This window comes from Cetorhinus maximus, chromosome 6 (assembly GCF_964194155.1).
Source record: "Cetorhinus maximus chromosome 6, sCetMax3.hap1.1, whole genome shotgun sequence".
NCBI classification, from domain to species: domain Eukaryota; kingdom Metazoa; phylum Chordata; class Chondrichthyes; order Lamniformes; family Cetorhinidae; genus Cetorhinus; species Cetorhinus maximus.
In genome coordinates, this window is record NC_135884.1 from 15,408,370 (window position 1) to 15,423,932 (window position 15,563).

The following is a 15,563-nucleotide window of genomic DNA, read 5'->3' on the forward strand; positions in this document are numbered from 1 at the left end:
TGTGGCGAGAGAGGAGGAATGGAGTCCGTGGCAAGAGATTGGAGCTTGTGGTAATGGCTGAAGATAATAGCTTTGATCTTTCCAAAGTTGAGCTTGAAGCAATTATGACTGATCCAGGACTGGATGCTGGTCCAGCAATTTGACAACAATGTTAGGGTTACTTTACCAATAACCCTGGTATATTAGTACCCTTATATACGAGACAATGGAACAACAGAATATGCCTTTTATTATTGTTGCAGTTAGTTCCCAGTCTCAGGCGAGTTGTTTCCCCAGAAATAACATGTCAGTTCAATATGCTGTACTTATATTTCCCAATTGACTAATTGAAGCAGCAAAATTGGAGATGTGGAATATAATGATGAAAGAATGACAGCATATGTCCTTTTTGTGCGGGCTTTGTAACATCTTAACTGAGTGTTATTTACTCACTGACAACAACTCGTTTCCAAGAGAAACTAGCTTATTCACATATGCAATCAGTCTGGCTAATCACATGTTTTGTTTCAGTATAAGGAAATAACAAATACAAACGTTACATTTGAGAAAGTAATAAAAACTAATGTTATGCAGGTTCAAAGCCTCATTCACTTGGTATTCCTTGACCCAGCCATATTGTAAATAGAGACAGCAAGTGGAGGAGAGAGAAAATCTGGACCACTGCCATGTGTCTTCTGGATGTGGGTTAACAGTGATTTTGATAATGGTTTTGTCGTAGCTTATCATACTCACCTTATTGGCCAGGTGGTCCATTGATACATGTGGAAGGAGAAAATAGGGGAAGGGGTATCTGCCCTCAGGAATGATTGGTCAAACAGAAAATAAATGCTACACATCAGAGGTGCACCAGCAGAAAATGAAAAATACTTTAGAATTTTAACACAATTTCCAGTTACTGGAATAGGCCCACTATTTAACAGTTAAGTTATATTTACCGAGAGCTGAGGTGCTCGTGTTGTATCATCACCCTGGTTTCTTTTCCCAAGGCAAGCCAACTTCCAGGCTTCCTGAACTTCTTCACTAAGGATACAGAACAATACCAGGACAGCCAATCCCTGCAGAAGATTAGAAAGCAACATGTACATGAGAAATGTAAGCACAAAATTCCATTTATTCTGCAGCAGGTCTGATATCAGGACCACCTTTACACCTTAAACTGAAATCCTAAACGCATTGAGTATGTGCAAGAGGGCCTTGGTAATGATTGTGACGCACTATGGAATTATAAGGTCAACAGCATTTTCAATCACGCTTCCATTTCTATTCAGGTTTATTCTAGAAGCAGCTCAGAATAAATCTGGTATTCGAGTTTCAGATTCACTTCAAATTCAGTACATGTTTCTGTCACAAATAAGCACATCTTGGGAAGATGGAGGGAGAGAGTATAACAGTCAAACTCGCTATTAAGGGAAGAGCAAATCGGAGTGATCAGGCACATTTTTAGAGAGAGAGAACAGGTTTGAAAGAAGAGTTGAGAAACTTGATGGAGTACAGCCCCACTCAACTAACAACAAATCTGAGCTGACTGATAGATAAATGAAATAAACCTTGGAATTGAAGCTAACTGAACTTTTTATAGGAATGATTGTTTATTAAAGTCTAGTGTTAAATAGCTATCACCTGCTCCCTATTGGTAATGTCATGTACTGTAAAGGACTTAGCATCATGCCCGAAAATTTGCACGTGACATTACCGTTGAGTAGAATGGGCCTGCATGCTCTGTTGCTTAGAGGAATGAGAGATGGTCTCACTGAAATATATAGAGCAGGATTTTGCCCTTGGCGGGGGTGCTCAGCGGGGGCGGGCAGAGGCAGTCGGGAAACTGACCGCCGCCTGCGATTGGCTCTGCACCGCGATTTCATGCGGGTGGGCCAATTAAGGCCTTCCCTGCGTGGATCACGAATGGCAGCGCTGAGCACTGCCTGTGCAGGTGGGGGCAGGAGGGAGAGCGGGCCTAGCGCAATCTTCGTGCATGAAAGACTGCTTCAATCTCCCTGAGGCACAGACCTTGGACTCTCTCATTCCCATCTCCTCCATCGCCCTCCCGCACCCCCATTGCACTCCCCATCCCCCCCTTGGCCCTCCCCGCTCCCCTCCTCTCCCTCCCCATCTACTCCTCCCCCTCCCACCCCTCCGTCTCCCCTTGACCCCTCCTCTCCTGACCACCCCTTGACCCCCCCCTCCTGTTCCCCCCCTCCGCTCACTGCCCTTCCCCAACCCCCTGTCCTCCCCTCCGTCCACCCCTCTCCCCACACCTCTTCCCCTGTCTTATCGGCGGGTGTGCAGCTGACTCTGGCGCATGCCCACGAACGAAATATCGCAAGACTGCGCGATGACTTCAGGACGCATGCCCGTCATCGTCCGTCATTTTACGCTCGGGCGTGTCAAGGGTATTCTGCCCATAAAATTCTTAGAGGGCTTGACAGGGTAGATGCTAACAGCCATTTGCCTTAGCTGGAGAATCTAGAACTAGAGATCATAATCTCAGGATAAGGGGTTGGCCATTTAGGACTGAGATGAGAAGACATTTCGCTACTCAGGTGGTTTTGAATATTTGGAATTCTCTAACCCACAGGACTGTGGATACTCAGTCAGTGTGTATATTCAAAACCGAGATCAATAGATTTTAGGATACTAAGGGAATTGAGGGATATGGGGATAGGTCAGGAAACTGGAGTTGATGTAGAAAATCAACCATGATCATATTAAATGATGGAGCATACTTGAGGGGCTGTATGGCCTACTCTTGCTCCTATTTCTTATAATCGCATCATCAGTTCTTTAAAGACATAGGAGCCAGGTAGGAAATAAAGATTCCACTACTCTGTACCTGATGCATGCTAGACTGGAATATTGGGACATCTCCCAAGCCTGCAATCTTCTATTGATTAAAGTTAATGGAGAGAAAAAAAATCATATCTAGGAATTGAACTCTTCCCAGCGCGTGTTCCCAGCATGTGCCAGGAGTGGGACTGCAGACCTTATTTTTACTTCATCAATGACTATCTTGCTAGATAAAGAAAATGAAGTACTTGTATTTGTATAGTGCCTGTCATGGCCTCACCAAAGCCCTTTAGAATCAATTAAGTAGTTTTGAAGTGTAGTCACTTTTGCTATTTAATGAGGTGTGTCTGGGGATGTCAAACAAGGCTAAGGAATTCACAATTAATGGGAAAATACCGAGAGGTGTAGAGGAAGTGGGGGACTTTGGAGTGAATGTGCACAGATCCCTGAAGGTAGCAGGACAGGTCGATAAGGTGGGTAAGAAGGCACGTGAAATCCTTTCCTTTATTAGCCAAGGTACAGAATATAAGAGCAGGGAGGTTATGCTGGAACTGTATAAATCATTAGTTAGACCACAACTTGAGTACTGTGTGCAGTTCTGGTCACCTCATTACAGAAAGGATGTAATTGTACTAGAGAGGGTACAGAGGAGATTTACGAGGATGGTGCCAGGACTGGAAAATTGCAGCTATGAGGAAAGATGGGATAGGCTGGGGTTGTTCTCCTTGGAACAGAGGAGGCTGAGGGGAGATTTGATTGAGATGTACAAAATTATAGCGGGCAAGGATAGTGTGGATGGGAAGGGCCTATTTATTTTAGCGAGAGGTCAGTGACTAGGGGGGCATAGATTTAAAGTGATTGGTAGAAAGATTAGAGGGGCGGTGAGGAAAACTTTTTCACCCAGAGGGTGGTAGGGGTCTGGAACTCACTGCCTGAAAGGGTGGTAGAGGCAGAAACCCTCAACTTATTTAAAAGGTGTCTGGATATGCACCTCAAGTGCTGTAACCTGCAGGACTATGGACCAAATGCTGGAAAGTGGGATTTGGTTGGGTGGCTTGTTTCTTGACCGGTGCAGACACGATGGGCCAAGTGGCCTCTTTCTGTGCCGTAAATGTTCTATGATTCTATGGTTTATACATATATCCTCATATTGGGAGGCATACATATTCAGAAGCTAGTTTCAGGTGGGGGGGGGGGGTGTGGAGGATGCTTTAAAGCTAGTTACTTAACTACTTCATTTGCATACTGAAGCAGTTAGTTAAAACCCTGTGGTGGTAGTCCAGATGAACAATTAAGTAACTTCCTGAGTGGTGATTTTGTAACAAAGCAGCCAAATAGGACCTTTATAAATGTAAACAGTTGCCTTGCTGTTTTTCTTTTTAAATCCTGCAAAATAGACATAGGGCTGAAATTCCTTTGATTGATAATTCTGGCAAAAAGGTGAAGTACACAATGAGATTTCCTCCCTTTGAGTACCTTACAAATTGATTTCACTCTGATACTGATTTAACTATCCCCAAGGATGAACATATTAAGAAGAGTAATTTGAACACACAAGCAAATATGAATTTGTTGGAGAAATTAACTTTGAAATTGCCGCTGCACTGCTAATTTTAATCTCAAGCCGAACTGCACTGTGGTTTCAACTCTCACTTCCATGGAGCAACGAGCTCTAGCTTCAGTCTTAAAGGCAATCACTTTCATTTAAGTTCCATTATCTTCTATTGCATCGATATCTATAACATTGATAGGGAATACTCACAATAAATCAGTGCAGCATCGATATTGATAGATGTCAGACAAATGCTATTTATCTAGATAGATATCCTACCCCAGTTGCCTCAGATGACGCAGGTACAGCGCATTGTGTGTAAAGCAGCGCTCCCATGTGCATTGTATGTATATCATATTAGAATGGTACATGATTTGTAAAAAAGATATGCATTTATATAGTTGTATTCATCTGATGCAAGACAAATAACACCAGACACCAACACAGCTTTTGGATGTCAACTCCTTTCTACCCCAGGTGACATAAGATTTACCACATTTGGCACCTATGTGGCGCAGAGACACAAAACATTCAGGACTGGAAGTAAATGTAATGTTACACAATTTATACTTTACACATTAGCACCACACAAGTGATTTCTCAACTTTTGCTTAGTATGGGAACCTGTGTTAATAATGCTGATTCTGTAACAGAAGACACTGTGACACAGACATGCATCCAAATATCAGTTTCAAATCTATATGAGAGTTTCAAAGAAGTCGTGAAATTTGAGACAAGCTAAAGCTGCGCACTAGCCGCAAATTTTAAAAACAATTTTCAACAATGAGAAACAATGGGTTGAATTCCACCATTCAGGCAGGACATCTTAGTACATGCAGACTGTTAGTGAGAGTAAGCGTTTACCTGAAAACAGCAGAGAACAGTGTAGAGGTAGTGAAAAGCAAGGATGCTGTTGTTGACGGCCATCAGCCCAAAAAGCCAGGTGGCACTAACGATTAGTAGCAGAATGAAGGCGCTTCGAATTGTGGTACTAGAGAGACAGAGAGAACCAGAGAATAACCTACATATGAGACAGAGCAGGGGAGCAACATAGCATGTTGGCAGAAACAGCATACCTGCCAGAGTTTAAAACAAAAATGTGCTGGTGAGGGGTGAACGGGAAAGGCTCAGTACAGGAGAAAAGGTACCAATTGTTTTTAATCAGGGGCAAGGGAACTGGACAAATATAGGCCCGTCGGTAAGATACATTTCAGGAGCACATATGGGAATTTAAGCAGTTGTTACAGAAAAACATACGTTATAATTAAAAAGAATGGTGCAGTTCGGAAAAGGCAGCTCTAAGCTATACGTCTCCTGACCAGGGATTCACATGTTCAAGTTCTGAGCCTGCCTGACACTCAACGATGCTTCTCAGCTCAGTCAGCTTGGCTACTTCAGTTCTTGCACGGTATCATTGGATGGAATGCCACAAGGTATTGGTACATTCTACCTTGCATGTATGGGAATGAAGTTACATCATCTGAATTGTGCTTCCTGATAGGGATGGTGCTGACCATAGATGCGAAAAATGATGTAGGGCAATTTGACCCATCCTTCTGGCTGGAAGACGTTGTCTGCTGGTGAGAAGACAACACAGGGAGACAAACAGGAAGAAGATACAGAGACAGGTTATTTTTGGGGGAGAAAAAGGGTCATGAAGTGGGGGGGGGGGGGGGGGGGGAGAGAAGGTGGGTGGTGCGGGGGGCAGGACCCCAGGGGAAATGGCATCTACTCACAGAGAACTGATAAGATCGTAGTTTGTGTAGGGCCCAGGTTTAATCCCGGTGTCCCAGTTCCTCACACGTCGCTTGGCAGCCCTAAGCATGTAAACAAAATTAAGGCCTGGACAGATATCAGAGAACACCCAGCTTTCCAGAAGATTTTGCAGGGGGGATCACTGCTCAAGTAGACACAAGATAAATTGCACATTGTGGCTGGAAAGAGGTGAACAGTCATAGAATTGAAACTTCAATTTGTTCAGCTGCAGCATACTAAAAATTGTGGTTAAAGAAAAAGATGTTTTAAAACATTACTTTCAACTTGGAAATTCTAGATGCAAAATTCAGTCTTAATATTCAGTTACTCTTCAAACTACTATTTGTTTCCTTTATTGTATTCCTAATTCCTTCTTCTCCCAGTAATTACTTAATTACTTAAGTCTCCAACATGGCAAAAACAATTTACCATAAGAAATTAGTACTGATTTTGCTGGCTTGCATTTCTTCTAACTTTTAAGACCATAATAAGACCATAAGACATAGGAGCAGAAATTAGGCCATTCGGCCCATCGAGTCTGCTCTGCCATTCAATCATGGCTGATAAGTTTTTCAACCCCATTCCCCCGCCTTCTCCCCGTAACCTTTGATCCCCTTACCAATCAAGAACCTATCTATCTCGGTCTTAAATACACTCAATGTTGCCCTCCGGCCTACAAGGACAGACCTCAGAACAAATAGAATCAAAGGAAGGCTGCTTGCAGTGGAGTGGTTTATGAAATATGACTTAAGGTAAACAAACAAATAAGACATAGTAAAGAAGTACTTATTCCTAAAATGCATGTCAATTGTTCACTTTGCCCAACAAGCCTCTTATCAAAACCCACAACACAATTGTTCCAGGTTTTGATTATATCCCAGGTATTTTACTGTAGATTATACTGCATCTCTCTTTTCACCCAATTTGTTCTATTGAATGTTGCTCAGGACAAGATGAAGGGCATGGCAGAGAGTCAGTCATGGCATGGTCAGTCAACAATTCAGTCAAACTAGAGTGGAGATCCAGTAAAAATAATCAAGATTAAAAAGGCTTGAACATTGAGAAGGTAAAGTCATCCTACGGATGGTTACTATGGTCCAGATCTTCCGATAAGTGGCAATCATTGTCAGATTGCCACTCTGTTCGAACATTCCCCCCAACTCAATGGTGCTCTACATTTCTTCTGGACCTTCTGAGCTCAGCTTTTCCAGAAATAGGGAGAACAGCATCCCTCGGAAAGCTCTGTTGCAGAGGAGTGGGGCAGAATTTTTCCGTTGGCGAGCTGGAGCCCGTTTGCCGACGGAAAAATGATGCGGGATGATGTCAGGAGGAACCCCCGACCTCATCCTGCCCTATTTAAATATTCAGGAAGGTAGGCAGACTGCGAAATCAGCTGTCCACCTGCCGACCTGTCAATGGCCAATTGAGGCCATTGACAGGGTAGTTAAAACAATTAAAGGCCCTGCCTGTCCAACCTTAAGGCTAGCGGGCAGGCCAGGAGCCCCAGCGGGCTTCTGAAAAAACATGAAACCTCATCCACCGGTGGAATGAGGTTTCATGTCTGTTTATAAAAAGTTTAATAAAGTTTCTGCGCTTTTTATTAACATGTTCCATCTCATGTGACATTGTCACATGAGGGGAACATGTTGATAATTATTTAATTTTTCTATTTTTGAAGTTTACAAACCTTTCACCGATCTCCCTGAGACAGCACTTAGTCTCAGGGAGCAGTGCGCACTTTTACATGCATGAAAGGGCGCATTCTGACAGTTGGGGAATACCCCCTCTGCCCGCACAGGAAGCGCATAGCACTTCCTGTTGGGCGGCCCGCTGGGAGGGCCTTAATTGGCCCGCCCACTTAAAATGGCGGCGGGGTCCGTTTCGGTGGCGGCGATCGGCTGCCTGCCCGCCGCTGAGCCGGTGGGGCCCGCCTGCCTATCAAGAGCAAAATTCTGCCCGTGGAGTTGGGTGGAAGACAGGACCTGTCCCTGGGTAGCAGTCAGGTTGCGAGATAGTCGGGTGGTTGGTGGGTTGGGCCAGTGGGGGGTGGGTGGGGGTAGTTGGGTCGGGTGGGTACTGTAGTTACACAGAAGTTAGGTTTTCATCTGTCTTGCATTTCCTAAGTAACTATCCAGGTAAGTACATGTCTGAAGTTTCTGACTCTAACTCAAGAATTGGAGGCATTCATGGAGGATTCCGGGCAGTGGGAGAATTGCCCATCGGAAGCTGAAACTTTCCAGGCAATTTCCATGTAGGTCAGGGACGATTCAAAGAGCAGAAGTTATGGGCCTAGGTTTCAAAAACCAGCTGGGAATAGTGACTTCATCATAACTGCTTACTTCTGATGTTGGTGGTTAAGAGGTTTGAACATGTTAAATTGCTAAGAATGATATTCAGGCATAAAAACTGGTGCGTAACATCTCAGCAACAGGCTGCACAAAACTGATTTTGGGTGCATTTCTAAAAAAAAAGAAACAGGTTCATTTGCTGAATGTTTTCCTGCAGATATGGCTTATTGGAGCAAAGGAGGATGAGGAGAAGTTTGGTACAGGTGTACAAAATTATGACAGGTTTAGCTAAGGTAAACAAAGAAAAGCTGTTCCCATTAGCTGATAGTACAAGGGCTAGGGGAGACAGAATGAAGGTTTTACACAAGGGTTGCATGGGGGATGCGAGGAGGAACATTTCTATGCAACAAATGGTAATGATCTTGAACTTGCTGCCTAGGAGGTGGGGTGGAAGAGAGATATTGAATGATTTCAAAAGGAAATTGGATGGGCACTTAAGAGAAATAAACTTGCAGGGTTACAGGGACATAGCAGGGGAATGGGACTGACTGGGTTGCTCTACAGAAAGCCAGCATGGACACGATGGGCTGAATGGCCTCCTGTGCCGTAGTAACTATATGACTTCAGGTATCTTGAGAGATAGGAAAAAACTGAAAGGCCCACATAATATAAATGACACTTAATACTGCAACAACTTTAAAAATGGAAAATTAGGAATGAGCAATAACCTCCTCCTATGATTAACATAAACAAAATCAAACAAATAGTAAACCCTCACTGATCAAAGTAGCCCCTTTTGGAAAATGGGATATCAACAGAAGGCCTCATAGACCCTGTGAAAAATCAGTCCGTAACCTTAACAGCAACTGGATAATTAATACTAATAGACAATGTAATTATGCTGTTCCATAATAGCTTACAAATATCTTTGTGTTCACCTGAAATTCCTTTGTCTACTATTCTAGCAGAAATGTTAGCCTCAAGCCCACAAATTCCTGAAATCAGTCTGTGTTGATGTGCTCTGGGAACAAAATAAAAGATTTAACGAATCTCTAGTTTGGACAAGGTGGTAATGGCGAACTGCAAAACAGAGTATTTTCTGTTCATGTAGTGCTGTTTCTTTGTACCAGGTGGTGCTATTATACTGTATAAATCCAAGTAATAGCATTGGTGATCTTATGTCATGAAAATGGCACTGCAGAACACATTTCTGAACTGTTTATTCCTCATATTTTATCCCCATTTCTCTCTCTCTCTGCTCCTTAAAACAACAAGTCTGTGACAACAGTATCTCAGACAACTGGTTGATGTCTTTGAGAGCAGGTCTTTTGGTTTCATGGGCCAGATGGAAGTTTAAATCTAATTACCATTAATTTATATCTCTTACAATTGCTGATACGAACAGATCTTCATTTTCCCACTATTGAGCTAAGTGTTAAAAACAACCTTATAGACCCACATAATTAAAACAGAACGAATCAAAACATAAGAAATATAAGAGTAGATGAGATTGAGTTGTGTAGGCTTTGAGGTTTAAAATGTCAAGGAGCAATAGTTTGGACATCCCCAATACAGAGGACAATGAACCCAGATGCCGTTTTTGCATTGAACAGGTGAAAAAAAAGATCAGAAATCTATTGTCATAAAATTCTGGATGGTCAACAGGTATATCTCAGTCAAGGGCAGCAAGGAAAACATGCAGATTCTAAGATGGCAGCTAGAAAGCTCAGAGTGTGAAGCTGCAGCACCCATTCAAGGTCCAGGTAATTATCAGTCTCTCATGGGCTCAAGTTGGGTGAATTTTATCAGTGCACCTGTAGATGCAGCATGTGATAGTTAGGTGTGGCCAAGGAGAAAGATCACAGACAAGGCACTTCTGGAATAAAGATCTGAAGCCAACATCCTCAAGCCCTCCCAACTGCAGTGAGTCCAGCGGAAGATATTGTCCAGTATAAATTATACAAAAAATTAACAAATCTTTTTGGTGCGTTACTGAGATTTTCACAGTCCTTGGTTTGATCATCTCCACGAATAAGCCATCACTTTCACAACAAATTGATTGGCAGATTAGAAGGGCAAGAGAACAAGGATTGGTAGAAACTCAAGAAGAAAATAAATATAAATAAAAATGAAGAATGGGAGCATAAAACTTGGATTAATAGAGGAAGACTAACAGGCAAACATATTCATAATGAACTAAACTCAATGAAAGAAATAATAAAATCAATACAAAGCTCATGTGACATAAATGGAGGAAGACAGCTGAAAATTTGTACTTTGAATGAACATGTGAATGAAAAATCTTTTATTTTTTTCCCCCTTATATTGCTCAAATGACACAGTTAACTTTTTGTTCAAATCAAGTTAGCTGGCAGCTCGTGGGTTTGAAATATTATTCTTCGCCTCACTCCCAGATGCCTCGATGCTGTCAGTTTTAACTCCTTTAGTGAGCTGTAACTTCGCAGGCTTATGTTATAGCTACTGGGAAATGATCGCTGAAAATTTATTTTCCTTCCTGATAATTATTTTATGATTTTGTTGGAATCCCTGATGAGCTGTTTCTGACATCTGTGTATTCTATTTGTAGCATGTCAAACATAATTTAATTTTTAAACAAAAAATAAATATGCAACAGTGGTTGGGAAAGGGGCCAGGGAACAGAGTTTGCAGCAGAGGCTGATGATGAAAAGTTGTTTTCTTTTGATTCTCAAGAAAAAGGTCATTTGCTGATCTTGTGATCCCATTGCGGAGCATGGTGCATATCAGAATACTATGGAGAAGAGCACGCCCAATATATAATTCACCCAATTTTTTGTCCATTAAAATGAACAGATGGAAAGCTCGAAGGGTTGCATAGTGGGCACACTATCCTCTATAAACTTTTTTCCCAATGCACATTTGCAGTAGGCAAGTTCTGTGCCAGAAGTGCAAAAGCAGAACATTTCTCCTATAGTTTTCTTGAAGTCTCTCAAGTCTAACTTAACAGCTGTCGTCTCTCAGCTTTAAAATTGAGACGTTGGTAGACTGGGAGCCAATGTGGGTTAACAAGCGCAGGAGTAACGGATGAGCGGGTCTTGGTGCGAGTTAGGGTTTGGACAGCAGAGTTTTCGCTGAGTTCAAATTTACAAACAGTGGAAGATGAGGTGGTCAGCCAGAACAGCACTAGACTAAGCGAGTCTAGAGCTAACAAAAGCACGGATGATGGTTTCAGCAGCAGGTGAGCTGAGGCAAGGGCAGCTATGGGAGATGTTACAGAAGTGGAAAAGGAAACCCAAAACAGTGGTTAGACAGGGGAAGAAAGGAATGGAGTTTGGGGTGGAGGCCGAAGACGATGATCCCTGGCCACTTGATGGTCAATTGGAGGAAACAGCAACATATTCCAGGATGAATACTGGGCAAGCAAGCTGACAACACAAAGAAATTCAGAGATTGAAACAAGTGGAGGTGAGGCTTTCATACGAAACCTGACATCATGTCTTCAGATGATGTTGCCATGGGCAGCATGCAGATGAGAAATAGTTGGGAATCAGGGGTAGAACTTGGAGGAGTTCAGAGGTAACAGAGCAGGAGCCCGAAGAGAAGCCATTGCAAGAAGCTCTCTATGATTGAAAATGCAAGAGTGGAACCAGTCAGAGCTCAAATCTTTCTGACTGAAAACTGTTCTCATATTTTGGGTAGTTTGTTTAATATTTCTCTCACATTCCCAGAGGGGACATATAAATTAACTTCCTTTTATACTGCTACAGTCCATGTGGTATAGGTACACCCACAGTGCTGTTAGGGAGGGAGTTTCAGGATTTTGACCCAGAGACAGTGAAGGAACAGCGATATATTTCCAAGTCAGGATGGTGAGTGACTTGGAGGGGAACTTCCAGGTGGTGGTGCTCCCATGTGCCTGTTGCCCTTGTCCTTCTAGATGGTAGCAGTCGTGGGTTTGAAAGGTGCTGTCTAAGGAGCTGTGGTGAGTTGCTGCAGTGCATCTTGTAGATGACACGCTGCTGCCACTGTGCATCAGTAGTGATGGGAGTGAATGTTTGTGGGTGGGGTGCCAATCAAGCTGGATGCTTTGCCCTGGATGGTGTTAAGCTTCTTGAGTATTGTTGGAGCTCCACTCATCCAGGCAAGTGGAGAGTATTCCATCACACTCCTGACTTGTGCCTTGTAGATGGTGGACAAGGTTTGTGGAGTCAAGAGGTGAGTTACGCGCCACAGGAATGAATTAAAAAAAGCCTCTGACCTGCTTATGTATGTCCAATTCAGTTTCTGGTCAATGGCAACCCCAGGATGGTGACAGTGGGTGATTCAGTGATGGTTATGCCTTTGAATATCAAGGGGTGATGGCTAGATTCTCCCTTGTTGGAGATGGTCATTGCCTGGCACTTGTGTGGCACAAATGTTACTTGCCACTTGTCAGCCCAAACCTGGATATTAACCAGGTCTTGCTGCATTTGGACATGGACTGTTCCAGTATCTGAGTCAACGCAAATGGTGCTGAACATTGTGTAATCACCAGCGAACATTCCTATTTTTGACCTTATGATAGAAGGACGGTTGTTGAAGCAGCTGAAGATGGTTGGGCCTAGGGCACCACCCTGAAGAACTCCTGCAGTGATGTCCTGGAATTGAGATGATTGACCTCCAACAACCACAACCATCTTCCTTTGTGCTAGGTATGACTCCACCCAGTGGTGAGTTTTCATCCTGATTCCATTTACGCCAATTTTGCTAGGGCTCCTCGATGCCACACTCTGTCAAATGCTCCCTTGATGTCAAGGGCAGTCATTATCACCTCGCTGTTGCCTTTGTGATATCACAAAGGAAACAACTTGTCTGATAGATTTCATCTCCTCTCATCTTTGCTCACAATCTTCTCCATACTACAACTTCCCATTTCTTTCCATTTCATCAACACCATTATTGTCATTGTCCGCCTGAACTTTCTTCTCATCGTCCTTCTTAGCTTTAAATCTAACAGTGAGCACTTTTGTCCTCCTTATATTTCACTAAGTTGAATGAATTGTGTCTCATCCTATTTCAAATCATCTTTCCCAGGGAAGAAGACTTTACTCAGTGCACCTATCAAGTGAGTGTGTAGTAAAATATAGGCATCATATATTTATCACTGTTCTAATCTGCTTCATCATTCAAACCCACTTCCTAAGCCTTGGGATGGGATTCGCAAAACAGAAGTATGCCTCTTAACAGCTATTACCTAATCAGCATTGATCTACTCTCTCACACTCTCTCTGTTATATCCTTTTGACTCAATTGAGAGCCTTTACATATTCCTCAAAGAGTTTAAAACTGACTCCAGGGTGGGACTATTGCAAAGCCTTATGTTTTCGTTTTAAATGACAGCAAAAATCACCATTTTCAATAAGATAAAAGCAAAATACTGCGAATGCTGGAAATCTGAAATAAAAACAGAGAATGTTGGAAAAACTCAGCAGGTCTGGCAGCATCTGTGGAGAGAGAAAAAGAGTTAATGTTTTGAGTTCGTGTACCTCTTCTTCAGAAGCAACTTGTCTGATATATCTCAATTCCTCTATTACAGACTCGAAATGTTAGCTCTTTTTCTCTCTCCACAGACGCTGCCAGAGCTGCTGAGTATTCCCACCATTTTCAATAACTCCATTATCTGGTGCTGCAAGGTACATCACTGGCGAAGTTTGCAATTTCTAAACCTTTCTTTCGGATTTACCGGTGATATGCACCTTTATAAATGCTCAGGGTGGAAAGCCTGCTTGAACAGCCCACTTACTTCAGCATATGACAAAACTCTAAGCAAACGAATAAAAGTCAAATTGAGAAAACAGTGGAAACATCTGCAGTAAATCTAAAAACACTATTAAAATGCCAAGTGTTAGCTGTTTCACTTTACTGCGTTTCTTTTACTACTCACAGGATCGATCTTTTCTTGGCTTCCTTCTGTGTTGGGGCACAGGACATTCTTGCTACCAACAAGGAGATCACAATGTTCATCTAAAAGCAATAAATACCTAAGTGAAACTTTAAACAAAGCTCAAGCTTCAAAAAGGGGTCGAGGCATCCATTCGGAGATGTAGAAAATAGCAACAGCAGGACATAAGGACTATATGAAATTATGACAATCATGATCTCAATGGGGAAGGAGTTGGAATCAGGGCAAAAATTAACCAGAACCAAAGAGGGAGGGGCGGGGGCGGGTTAATTAGAATTTTCTTGCATTCAGACTCTGAAATAATGCACAAACACAGGGGTTCTTCAAAAAAATATTAAATTTCAGTTTTGCACAGAGAATCTCGACGGCCATTTTCAGCTCATTGATGACCGATAAACAAACAGTTGTGGCGATTTTTTCCCATTGTTTGGATCAGGATCTTATAGCATTTGGGAGCCCTCAGTAGGAAGGGTGGACTTTTTTCACTTGTTCATGGAATGTGAACATCCTTGGCAAGGCCAGCATTTATTGCCCATCTCTAATTTCCTTAGAAAAGGTGGTGAGCCGCCTTATTGAACCGCTGCAGTCCATCTGGTGTAGGTACACCTAGAGTGCTGTTACGAAGGGAGTTCCGGATTTTTGACTCAATGACAGTGAAGGAACGGTGAATGAACAGTGAATGAATACAGTGCAATCATCAGTGAACATCCCCATTTCTGATGTAATAATGGAGGCAAGGTCATTAATGAAGCAGCTAAAGATAGTCGGGCCTAGGACACTGCCCTAAGGAACTCCTGTAGTACTATCCTGGGGCTGAGTTTACATGCAACACTTCCAGTTGAAAATGATTGCAAATGCTTCAGCCTCATCTTTTACACTAATGTATAGGGCTTCCCCCATCATGGAGGATTTGTGGAGCCTCCTACTGCGGTTAGGAACAGCATTGTAGTTCTAAGTCAGTGTGGCTTGAAGAGAAACTTGCAGGTGATGATGTTCCCATGTGCTTTCTTCTCTTGTTCTTCTAGGTGGTCAAGGTCGCGGGTGTGGAAGGTGCTGTCGAAGGAAACTTAGTAAGTTGCTGCACGCATCTTGTATATGGTACACACTGCTGCCATTGTACGCCGATGGAGTGAGCGAATGTTAAGGTAGTGGATTGGGTGCCGACCAAGCGGTCTGCTTTGTCCCGGATGATGTTGTGCTTCTTGAATGTCGTTGTGCTTCTTGAATGTCGTTGGAGTTTCCCTTACCCAGGCAAGTAAGAATA

At 42.8% G+C, this 15,563-nt stretch overlaps 1 protein-coding gene across 1 annotated transcript in view; it reads right to left on the reverse strand.

The window, feature by feature from the left end:
- Nucleotides 1-15,563, reverse strand: part of celsr3 (cadherin, EGF LAG seven-pass G-type receptor 3) — a 289,689-nt gene that overhangs the window by 26,339 nt on the left and 247,787 nt on the right. The window contains exons 27-29 of the mRNA XM_078543033.1: nt 14,282-14,361; nt 5,201-5,327; nt 936-1,055 (exon numbers count right to left, since the gene is read on the reverse strand). Of these exons, the coding sequence (XP_078399159.1) occupies nt 936-1,055; nt 5,201-5,327; nt 14,282-14,361 (327 nt within the window). The remainder of the gene's footprint in view (nt 1-935; nt 1,056-5,200; nt 5,328-14,281; nt 14,362-15,563) is intronic.